General features: G+C 36.9%; 1 protein-coding gene across 3 annotated transcripts in view; it reads left to right on the forward strand.

Annotated features, from left to right (window-relative positions):
- The window catches only part of GPR107 (G protein-coupled receptor 107), a 91,251-nt gene that overhangs the window by 17,273 nt on the left and 61,242 nt on the right, over window positions 1–12,736 (forward strand). For all 3 annotated transcript variants that reach the window (XM_072632712.1, XM_072632708.1, XM_072632709.1), the window contains exons 5-10: window positions 726–865; window positions 1,541–1,578; window positions 3,139–3,195; window positions 6,834–6,944; window positions 7,286–7,419; window positions 12,462–12,537. In XM_072632712.1, the coding sequence (XP_072488813.1) occupies window positions 726–865; window positions 1,541–1,578; window positions 3,139–3,195; window positions 6,834–6,944; window positions 7,286–7,419; window positions 12,462–12,537 (556 nt within the window). The remainder of the gene's footprint in view (window positions 1–725; window positions 866–1,540; window positions 1,579–3,138; window positions 3,196–6,833; window positions 6,945–7,285; window positions 7,420–12,461; window positions 12,538–12,736) is intronic.

Genomic DNA, 12,736 nt, shown 5'->3' on the forward strand with positions numbered 1-12,736 from the left:
TGGTCAAAGGAAGAATGGGAAATGATGTCAGGGGGGTTTAATAGGAGGAGAAGAGTGGGGAGCTCATTTAGAATACCCTGATTTCCAGCAAATTAGGAGACAAGGTTCTCAGATGTGCAAGGTGGAGAGAAGAAGGTTTGGGGAGCTTCAGGAGGAAAGAGCAAGTTTGCAATAGCTTCTGTGGAGAGTGAGATAGGAAATCAGTTATAGAAGAATAAAGAACTGCCTTGCTACAATGAGAACCTAGTTGAAGTTTGGTACAGAACAAATTCATGTTAACCAGTCTCATCTAAACCATAACTGTCAGGGACGCATTGTCATCAGAACGGATCCAGGTTTCTATGTTGGCTAATAGATGGAAAGAATGTGAAAGATGAAGGGGTCCAGGTTAAAGGGAAATTTATTTGCTGTGGAATAGGTACTCCAGAGGGCACAGTGGAAGGGAGTGGGCTTGGTTGGAGTCAAGTTATGGAGAATGGGAATGAGAGAAACATGAGGAAGATGCAGGGATCAATTTTCTTCTAAATGGATGCTGATTAATTATTGCAGGGATAGGGAGGGAAACAGGAGAAATATTGTGCCAAAAGATAGAGTTGAAATGAAAATTTCAGTTAACTTTCAGCATAACACGTTTGTGGGGAGAAATTGTATGCCTGAAAATATTGCATTTTAGGATTGAAGTTACAAGCTTCTGGGGGTTTTGTTGGTATTATTTTTTAAACTAGTGTCAAAATAAAGTCTCCACCAGAAGCTGGCACCAACTTACCAAAAATTATCTTCAGCAAGAATGAGAAAATCTTTGGTGAAAATCTGGAACCAACCCTTAAAAGTCCCTCAGGAAATAATCAGACTCTTGAACAGCAAGGTAATCTTTCATATTCAGCTTCCAGTGTTTTGCATATCTTGTTTAAAAGTATTTCTAAAATGAGCACAGCTTCCCTTTCACATCGTATGTTCGTGTATCATTCCCTATGTGAGCTGTCTTTTCTCCCTGTCTTCCTTCCAAGACTATAGCATCCTTCTTTCTCCTTGAAGTCTTAATTATAAGCATGTAGAAACTTGATTCTTGCTGAGGGATGGGAATGGATTATGTAAATTTTTGCTAATTTGCATATATAATCACCTTGTCTATTTTGCTTGTTATTTCTGTTCATCTGTATCAATACATCTATATTGAATATGTAATTATGTTACAAAGACTTTAAATATGTCTAACATAAAGGATAGTGCCATATACCTAAGTGCACTAAGTACATATAAGTTGTTGATGATAATGATAATGACTTTAACTTGTTACTAACCCTTTTATGAAGTAATTTCCCAAGTCCAGATCTGCCATTATTGTGGCTTAAGAGTTATTAATGCAGGTCCTGAGGAGATAAAAGTCACAAAACATGTGAGGGCTTCATCATGTTTTTAATTACTTAACACTAGACAAGGGAGGTATCTCATAAAATAATATGATACATCTAAACTGAATCTTGTATTGTATTTTATTGTAATTGTGTTGTAATGTATTGTAAATGCTTCTGCTTCTTAGAAGGTGAAAAGTCTGCACAAAGTACAGGGGATTCAAAGGTAGGATAATTAGTTAATCAGTAAGTATATTTTTGTGAACAAATTTAATCATATAGCATAGAATTTTAGAACTAGAAAGTTCTTCAGAGGCCATTGGTTACAGCGCCTTCGTTTTGCAGATGAGAGAACTCATCCACATTGGGGAAGTAACTTGCCTTGGGTCACGCAGCTGATGGGTACAAAAGCAGTTTAGAATAGTGGTTAGACTGCAGAACTTGGAATCAGGAAGACCTGAGTTCTAATCCTTCCTCAGATTCTTATGAACTTTGTGACCCTGGGCAAGACCTTGTTCAGCCATAGTTTGCTCATCAGTAAAATAGGGATAATAGTAGCCCCTACTTCACAGAGGATCAAGTGGTGAGGGTCAAATGAGATAATGTATATTAAAGTCTTTGCAAACCTGAAAGCACTAAAAAAAAATCTTAGTTATTTTTGTTGTGATTTGTTATTGTAATCATAATGTTTGTAGAGTTTGGGACTTAGAACCCAAGTCTCCTAACTCTTAGAACATACTTTTTAGGATAACTTTATAAAAAGAAACCAGTGATCATACTTCAGATTCTTTGAGGATCCTTGTTAGTGTCTGTTTACTGTTTCACTTGTCTATAATTGATCCTCAGAAAGTGCTGAACACCTATTATATGTGCTCGACAAGATGGGAGATGGGAAGGAAAACCTCTTTATGCTAAAGAAGTTCACATTCTGATGTCTGCTAGATTAGGCACCAGACTATTTAGGAATATTTTTCAGGAAATTGACTGTAAATTCTGTCATATGCTCCTACTTGCTGCTCCACGTACCATGCTGCTCCTCCTCTATCTGTGCCTTTGCACACTGCTGTACCCTGTGCTTGGAATGCTCTCCTTCTTTACCTGCCACCTTTCAGAAGACTTAGCTCAAAGACCACCTTCTCCTAAGAGCCTTTTCTGGCTGCCAGCTCCGCCCCTCCAGCCACTAAAGCCTTCCCCTCCAAAGTTCACTGCCATCCACTTTGCATGTATCTTGTATATAGGGGATAGGCACTGGACCTGCTATTTCATTGGTCTTGGGATCTCTTTGGATGGTCTTTGGATCTCTTCTACCAATTCAGATTACTGCCTTCTTTGCAACTTAGAGTTGCACATTGAGAAGGTGAAACACATGTCCAGTCTTACACAACCAGTATGCTTTAAGAGATAGGACAAGAACCCAGGTCTTCCTGGTCCCTAGACTAGCTCTCTGAGCGCAGCACTCCACTGTCTCTCTTGTTTACTTCTCTTTATTACCTCCTTGGGAGCAAGCACTGTTCAGTATCTGGCATAATAATATAATAATAGTTAATTATATCAATACTACTACTACTAAATATAATAATAGTTAATAATATCAATACTTTTGATAATAATAAATGCTGAATGAATTTTCTGTTGAGGAGCTTTATAGGAAGGACAAGCAAACAATTACAGAGGGTTTCTGAGGGCTTGAGATAGATGAGATTAAAAAAAAATAAAGGAACTTTTTATTTTAACATAATTTTTAATTTGCTGCTACCAGCCTGAAATGACTTATTGTATCATTTAGGTATCAGGAGAAAACTCTTATCCTGTTCACATAAATGAAGGGGCAGTTTCATTTCAGGTAGGTGTTCTCTTTGAATTAATTTTTTCTATTTTGTAAAGGTTTTATGAGAGTTAACTTTAGAATCTCATGGATGGTTTTTAAATTTTTAAAAATTTTATTAGTGCTTTATGGTTACATCACATTTATTTCTGAATACATCCTCTTCTTTTACCCAGTCAATCATCCTCCGTAACAAAATTGTGTGGACTTTTTTTTAAAGGGGTGAGGAAAGCAACTCAGTACAAATAACTGAGTGGATGGGGTTTTTTTGAGTCAATTGACTTAGTTAAGGCAATTGATAAGTGATTTGCCCAAGGTCACACAACTAGTAAGTGTCTGAGATAGATTTGAACTTAGGTTCTCCAGACTCCAGGGCTCATGCTGTATCCACTATACCACCTAACCTGCCCTGATGATTAATTTTTTTTAAAGCACTTGCACTTCTAAAATAAAATAATCATAGTATCATAGATTGTCAAAATTTGGAGGGCATTAGAGATTATTTTTTAAGTCTCCCCTTTTACAGTTAAGGAACTTTGTTGTTGTTCAGTTGTTTCAGTTATGTCTGGCTCTTCATGACCCCATTTGAGATTTTCTTGGCAAAGATACTGGGGTGGTTGCTGTTTCCTTCTCCAGCTCATTTTACAGATGAGGAAACTGAGACAAACAAGGTTAAGCAGCTTGTCCAGGGTAACACAGCTTGTAAAATTTGAACTCAGGTCTTCCTGACTCCAGGCCTGGCATTCTAGCCCCTGCGCCACCTGGATACAGTTAAGGAAACAGACCTAAAGCCTAAAAAGGTGAAATGAAGTACCTAAAGACACATAGCTATTAAATGCACAGTAATTATTGTTTTTATTATAATCATTTCTCATCTTAATGAGTTCTTTAATAGGTTCCTTGTGTGCAGTATTCCTCAAGGTGACAGGAAAAAAATAATATATTCCAATAATATATTCCTCACCCTTTATGTGTTTTTGTCCTTCGTTGCTGAAGAAGACCATGCCATCAGAGAAATGATGACATGACTTGCACTTGACTTTGTTTTGAGTGAGGGAGGGCTGTGCAGGTCACCAGCCTCACTTCTCCTCCAGAGCCATCTGAATCCAGTGACCAGACATTCATCAGAATGACTGGAGATGACCCAGGATGAGGCAGTTGGGGTTAAGTGACTTGCCCAAGGTCACTCAGCTAGTGAGTGTCAAGAGTTCAAATGTTTTCCAGCTTTTCAAAGTCATAGATAAAGAAATATCATAGAAGTATGTTACTTTAAATAGCTAGGTGGTCCAGCGAATAGAGCAATGAACCTGGAGTCAGGAAGATCTTAGTTTAAATGTGACCCCAGACCCTTACTAGCTGTGTCACTCTGGGCAAGTCACTTAACCTCTGTTTACCTTAATCCACTGCAGAAGGAAATGGCAAACTACTGTGGTATCTTTGCTAAAAAAAAAAAAATGCAAAACAAACATGAGCTCCCAAAGAGTTGGACACTACTGAGCAAGATATGTTACTTTAAAACAAGTGGGAAAAAGTGTAGGAATTTATTAATTCCTTACAATTACATGGTATTGGAAGCAGATTGGTGACATAGTGAATAGTGTGGCATGCTGGACATAGAATTAGGAAGACTTGAGTTCTAATCCGTACTCAGAAACTCACAAGCTGTTTCATCCCTAGGTAGGTCACTGACCCCTCATCCTCAATTTCCTCACCAATAAAACAAAGAAAAGAACACCAAAAAGCAAATTTAAAAATAAGAGTACCTATCTTACAGGGTTGTTAAGGAGATTGGATGCAAGAGCATTTGTGAAATGCTTTGCAAATCTTAGTTTATTCTATCCTAGGATCTCAAGATCATTGATTTATAGCTGAAAGGGACATTGGAGGCCCCTCTTATTTTATGAGTGAGGAAACTGAGGCATAAAAGTTAAATGGTTTATGTAAAAGAGTTAGCTATTATTAACTCTTCTGTTATTGGATGTTGCTGGATTTGGGTTTCTGCACAAGGATACTTTGTTTTCCTTGACCTGATAAAAAAAGGTGGTGACTGCAAGTTTGGTGGCCTCCCTGGGAACCCATGCCTCACTTGAACCTCACTTTCTTTAGTTATTTAAGTGGCAATCACTGAAATGCACATCGTTGATGCAACTGCTGTTTTTACTTTATGTCAGAACAGCCACTCCAGCTAACCCTTAGTATCTGGTGACCACTCTAGGAAACAGGTTTCATATGATTTGAGATTATTGAGCTGGAAATTTTTGTTTGTGAAATCCTTGTATTTCCAACTGTTATGAGTGGTTTTAAATATGTTCTACTACCAGTTTAGCCAGTATATGACAGAACATCTTGATAGTGATGCATATTGTGCTTTTATTCTTCCATTTAATTCCTAGATATACTTTGACATCTCTAGCACATTTATACTTTTCAAATATATACTACTAAAACTAAAAATTTAGAAACATGTATTTAGAAGAGACTTTGCGTCAGGATATGAACAGATAGTTTTCAGATGAAGACGTTAAAGCTCTCTATAGTCATATGAAAAAATGCTCAGAATTACTATTGATTAGAGAAATGCAAATAAAACACCTCTGAGTATCACATCACACCTGTCAGATTGGCTAACATGACAAAACAGGAAAAGTATAATTGCTGGAGAAGATGTGGAAAAATTGGAACACTAATGTATTGTTGGTGGAGTTGTAAACCGATCCAGCCATTCTGGAGAGCAATTTGAAACTATGCCCAAAGGGCTATAAAAACATGCATACCCTTTGACCCAGCAATATCGCTTCTGGGGCTGTATCCCAAAGAGATCTTGAAAATGGGGAAAGGACCCACATGTACAAAAATATTTATAGTAGCCCTTTTTGTGGTGGCAAAGATTTGAAAATTAAGGGGATGCTCATCAGTTGGGGAATGGCAGAACAAATTGTGGGATATGAATGTAGTGGAATGCTATTGTGCTATAAGAAATGATGAGCAGGAAGACTTCAGAAAAACCTGGAAAGACTTGAATGAACTGATGCAGAGTGAAGTGAGCAGAACCAGGAGAACATTGTATGCAGTAACAGCAACATTGTGCAGTGATTAACTGTAATAGACCTAGCTGTTCTCAGCAATACAATGATCCAAGACTATTCCAAAAGACTTGTGATGGAAAATGCTAACCACATCCAGAGAAAGTACTATGGAATCTGAATGCAGATCGAAACATACTATTTTCACTTTTTTTCCTTTCTTGTGGTTTTTCCCTTTTGTTCTGATTCCTCTTTCACAATATGAGTAACGTGGAAATATGTTTAACATGATTACACATGTATAACTATATCAGATTGCTTGCTCTCTTGGGGAGGGAGGGAGAAAAATTTTACAAAACCCAAAATTCTACAAAAATGAATGTTGAAAATTATCTTCAGATGTAATTGGGACAAAAATAAAATACTATTAAGGGGAAAATAAGAATTTACCTGTGAGCTTCTAATCATTGTAGAACAAGGAAACACATTTGTTTATACTCTATCCCAGCAGTCATTAAGTTTCAGTAGGTTGTTTTTGTTAATTTTCCATGTAGTATTTATAATTTTATTTTTAAAATAGACCATGTATATTCAGTGAAGTTTGAATGCACTTCCCTTTTCCTCCATTTCTAGTTTTTCTTCAACATCAGTACCAGTGACCAAGAAGGTCTCTACAGCCTTTATTTCCACAAATGTTTTGTCAGTGAAATTCAGACCAGTGATGAATTGTCTTTCAGCCTTGATGTGAGTATTTTACAAAGAATATTCCAGGATTGATGGCCAAAGGACTTTGTGAACCAAGGAAAATAGAAGACATTTTTATAGTTACCATATTCCTACCTATGCTCAGCTCTGAATTATTCCAATTGGCAAGATGAAAAAGATTGGCATTTAAAACCTCTTCCTAGCTCATATAGTAAAGTAGTAGAAGCTTTATTAATGAAGAAATTCAAAAGTGAATTAGAATCTGCCTTGTAGGTCTGTGATCCTTAAACTCCTCTTTAAGTAAAGCTCTAGATTTCCAGAGATAAGAGGAGGTGTCACTTTTAAGTAAATCAGGATGTGTATCTCGGGTCTGTTTTCAGATTGAGATCACAGAGAAGAATCCTGACAGTTATCTCTCTGCCGGGGAAATTCCTCTTCCAAAGCTCTATGTTTCCATGGCATTTTTCTTCTTCCTTTCTGGGACCATCTGGATTCATATCCTTCGAAAACGGAGGTAAGTGTTTAGCTTCTGGGAAGGCCTCAATTCAGAGCAGCAGCTGACATTGGCATGTTTACATCTTCCTTGCAGACTTCCTAAACTGAAAGAAATCTCAACAGTTTTTTCTCCTTCCCTTCTTTTTGATATAGATTATAGGAATGTATATAATAGAACAGTTCTCTGAGAGGCTTTTAATTTTTTCCCCTTTTATCTGCAATTTGATTAGTGGTGTTTGTGTATTTCCTACTAATATATATTTTAAAAGCAAACAAATATTTAATAAAATCTAGGCGACACAAATTTCTTCTGAAATAGCAGAAATTACATTATAGAACTCAGGGTGATGCCAGCCTTAAGATGCAAGTATCATTTCAGATCACAGCTGCAGTGGAATCTCTTCATTGATCCAAATGAAGGCTTGTTAAATGAAGATAGTTCTTCAAAGCTTATTTACTTGACTCCCTTCCTCAATTCTGTAGCCCCTGCTGTTAGAACTTCCTTAATGTGTTTCTCATGGGAGTACAGCTGCATATGTGTAGTAACATTGTTTAATTTTGTCCACATGTCCCTAAATAACCAGCTGAAATGAGAATATTGATTTTCAGTTAGAGAGTGATGAATATTTGTTGCTTAAAAGCCTATAAACTAGGTAGATTATGATATGTGAATGCATTGAACATTTAAGCTTCTTCCTGAAATTATTCTAAGTATGGATGTTTTGGTGTATTACTGATGAAATGAAATCTTCTCTAAAAGCCAAGACTTTGTGGGGCCATTTTTAGTATTCTTATCTGCTTCCTTTTTGTATGTATGTGTTTTTGAACTATTTCTTTTCTAATGCTCAGTTCTTTATATTTAGTTATAATCAATCAGTAAACATTTTTATTAAGGGCCTGCTATGTGACAGGCTCTTTGCTAAGTGCTGGGGGTACAAAAAGAAGCAAAGAAGGAGTTTATAATCTTAACACGGGAGGCAATATGCAAATAAATACAAAGCAAACTATATTCAGGCAAAATAGGAGATAATTAACAAGGGGAAAGCATTGTTAGAATTAAGAGGGATTGGGAAAGACTTTCTCTAGAAAGTAAGATTTTAGTTGGAACTTAAAGGAAGCCAGAGAAGTCAGTAGGTGAAGTTGAGTAGGGAAAATGTTCCAGGCTTTGGGGGACAGTCAGACAAAATACATGAAGTCAAGAGATGGAGTGTCTTATCTGGGAAACAGCCAGGAGACAGTGTCACTGAATTGGAGAGTATATGGAAAAGAGAAGACTGGAAAGGTAGGAAGAGCCCAGGTTATGAAGGGCTTTGAATGCCAAACAGAGCACTTTGTATTTGATCCTGAAATAGGGGAGCCTCCAGAGTTTGTTGAGAGAGAGAGAGAGAGAGAGAGAGTGTGTGTGTGTGTGTGTGTGTGTGTGATTATTAGACCTGAACTTTGGAAAAAACCCTTTACTGACTGAATGGAGGATTAATTGGAGTACCTGAAGCAGGCTGACTCACCAGCAGGCTATTGCAATAATAGTCCAGATGTGAAGGTCCATACCAGGGTAGTGACAGTGTCGGAGGAAAGAAGGGGGCATATTTGAGAGATGTTGCCAAGGTGAAATTGACAGGTTTTGTCAACGGATTGGATGTGGAGGGGGTTTTCCATGAGCAAGATACCCTCTCTCTCATCATTTTCCCTGGCTATCCCCCATGCCTGGAATGCTCTCCCTCCACTGCTGACTACTAACTTCTGGTTTCCTTTAAGTCCCAACTAAAATATCACCTTCTACAGAAAGCCTTAACTAACCCCTGTTAATTCCAGTACTTCTCTTTGTTAATGATCTCTTGTTTATCCTGAATATAGCTTTCTTTGTATATATTTGTTTTTGTCTTGTCTCCCCCGTTAGAGTGTAAGCTCCTTGAAGGCAGGGACTGTCTTTTACCTCTTTGGTGTCCCCAGTACTTAGCAGACCTCCTGGCACATAGTAGACACTTAATAGATGTTTACTGATAGATAGATAGTAGGGAATTAAACATGGATTCAGTCTGAGAAATTGGGAGATTTCTGCAGTAATAAAGAAGGAAGGAAGGAAAAGGAGAGGGTTTAGGGGGAAAGATAGTGAGTACAGTTTTGGATGTGTTTAGTTTCATATATCTACTAGATATCCAGTTTGAGATGTCTGAAAGGCAATGAAAGGCAGTTGTAGATGAAAGACTGGAAGTCAGCAGAGAGATTTTAAGATAGTCATTGTTTCACTTAGGTCAATTCAGATGATTTATGACTATAAAATAGTTAAATTTGTTTTATATTTAGTAACTATCAAAAAAATCCATTCATACACGCAGACAAAAGAAATACATGAAACTGTAAACATCTTTTGTTTACAATTGTTAATGTATGTTAATTTTAGGAAAATAACAGAAACTTCCTTTTGTGCCCCTTTCTGAACTATCTTAACTTAAAAAAAAATTATTGTTGCTGCTGTTATTACTCCTCTGCCAAAGTCCTACAACAGAGTTTCATCATGCTGTGGAGGTGACCCTTGGCAGATGGGCAGAGAAGCCCAGGCTCTGGCAAAGCTGACCAAATTAGAAATGCTTCAAGTAAGGACACAGGAATGGGCTCTGTTCCACTTTTCCCTTTTTTTCTTAAAGGGCTAGCCCTTTGATTCCATTGGTGTAGGGAATCTCCTAATAAAGAAATCCTTTCTACCAGTGCTAGTTAGCAACTGCTCAGCAACTTAAAGTCAGAGAACTTTTGTGGGGACTGGGGATTCAGTGACTTATGCAGAGTCAGACAGGCCAGCACTTGAACCCAGGTCTTTCTGTCTCTGAAGCTAGATTTCTATTCATTATGCTATGGGAAAGCTAGGTGGTGCAGTGGATAGAGTGCAAGGCCTAAAATCAGGAAGATCCAACCTCAGACACTAGCTGTGTGACCTTGGACAAGTTACTTATCCCTATTTGCCTCAGTTTCCTCATCTGTAAAATGAGCTGAAGAAGGAAATGGCAAACCACTCCAGTTATCTGTGCCAAGAAAATCCCAAATGGGGTCAACAAAGAGTCAGACGTGACTGAAAAATAGCTGAACTTATTCTATAGGACCTTGGTTTCCCTATATCTTTATAGTTTCATCTGAGTCATTTCTTATGGTGCAATAATTCCCATCATTTTCATATACTATTCTTTATTCAGCTTTTCCCTTGTCATGGGATGTAAAGGTTGTTTCCTGATTTTTTTTTACTATTATAAATAATATTGCTATGAATATTTTTATTTAGAAAGGGTTTTTTTTTCTCCTTGAAAAATTATCTTTAGGGTAGTTCTGCTATTGGCATCACTGGGTTAGTGGTAAGAACATTTTTCTAGCTCTTATTATATGTAGTTATGTTGTTTTCCAAAAGGTTGTATCAATTAATAGTTCCACTGCTAGTATTAATAATGTACCTATTTTTTCCATAGCCATGTTGGCATTGACTTTTATCATTTTGAACTATCTTTGCCCATTTAATGAATATGAGATAGTATCTCAGAATGTTTTAAATTTGCATTTTTTTGTTAGAAATTTTAAGTGGTTTTTCAAGTGGTTATTATATGTTTTCTCAGTGGCTTAGGCAACTTTAAAATTATAAATTGCAAAACAGTTGCCAGTAGGGCATTGAAGGGATGGGTCTCCATATTGGGAGTTCTGAAAGTATACAGAATGTCAAAGGTCTGATTTCCACCTTCTGCTCTTCTCCCCCCTCCCCCCCATGTGTTCTCTCAAGAGCTGCTCGTTCCAATCTTTTGACTGCTTACCTATTAGGAAAATGGATCTTACTATTAGAATTGTATCATTTCTTTACAGATTTGAAATGTCAGTTTTGTATTAAATGCTTAAAACAAAGATTCCCACCTCCCCACAACTGTATCTTTCCTTTTTCTCTGTATACATTTTTTTTGTCTTGCTAACTTTTTAAATGACTAAAATTGATCTTTATTAAAACATTTCCTTTTATGTCAGTCTTTTCTCGTGCTTAGTTTTGAGGCTAAAGGGATAAAGTGAAATCTTATATGATGGTTGAGTTTGGTGGTACAGGGGTTATCATTGCTTTAGATTCTTCTTTTTGCCAGTGTAACTCAATCCCTTTACTTCAACAAACATTTATGGAGTAGTATATATGTGTGAGGTACTTTTATAGGTGTCTAAGGGATCATAAATATAAGTGAAAGAAAGACAGAGGGAAAGAAAGACAGAGGGAAAGAAAGAAAGCTCTCCCTCACTCAAATCAAAGTCAAGTGCAAGTCGTGTCATCATTTTCCTGATGTTATGGTCCTCTTTGAAAAGGAAGGACAAACATAAACAACAACTTGAAGTGAGATTACGATCTGGGAAAGGCTAGAGATTAAGGTATATGTAACAGAAGAGGTAATATAGAATACAATGCCATAGTGCTTAAGACTAATACAACTCAAGCACTAGGAGAGTTCAAGAAAGGAAAGGAATCACTTTTTGAGATTGCTCCATTTTATATCCTGAATAATAGGAGAGAGCTGGAAGGTAAAGAAAGAGAAGGTGTCTGGTAGTCTGACAGACTACCAGAAAGGGTTACGGCAAAAGAATGATAGTAAGCAGTACAACTGTTAGGGCCTTGAATTGCCTTAATTAGCATACTGTGGGCTGAATGTCTTCATGTAAATATTCATGCCATCTAGTGGTGTGCCTTTGAAATTGATCTGATTTGTATCCTTTAGTGAACTTTCAAGTATACACTTAAGATGGGAAATTGACCCAAATAGCCAGGAAGGTAAATATTCTAGGTTGTGCCTTTAGCTTAATTATAGGACAAATTCTTTTCTATAGCATTTGTTTCCACATTGCTGACTATTGTAGTCATGATGTAGACAGTGCTCAGTAATTTAGGTGATTTTAAGAATTCATTATGGCAACCACTAGTTGAGTAGTGGCTCAGTTTTTTTCCTTTAGATTTCATTCACTGTATTTCTAACAAATTAATCTGTTTGTAGCCTTTTGCTGCTCCATATGAGATAGTGAGATGCTTCCTCAATTTTTTCCCCTCTTTTTTTATAGGAATGATGTTTTTAAGATTCATTGGTTGATGGCAGCCCTCCCCTTCACAAAATCTTTGTCGCTGGTGTTCCACGCAGTATGTATAATATATTTTTATGTTCCTTTTACAATAGTGCCCTTGTTTTGTAAGTGAATAGAAAGAGTGGATGAGTAAATTACCCTGAAGAAAGAGGGCTTAAGTGGGTAACAAATATAAATAGAATCCCTTTTTAGTGAAGATCTTCATAATTTAATGCACATGACTCCTCCACATAATAAAACCTCTTTGCATACCT

This window comes from Notamacropus eugenii, chromosome 1 (genome assembly GCF_028372415.1).
Source record: "Notamacropus eugenii isolate mMacEug1 chromosome 1, mMacEug1.pri_v2, whole genome shotgun sequence".
NCBI classification, from domain to species: domain Eukaryota; kingdom Metazoa; phylum Chordata; class Mammalia; order Diprotodontia; family Macropodidae; genus Notamacropus; species Notamacropus eugenii.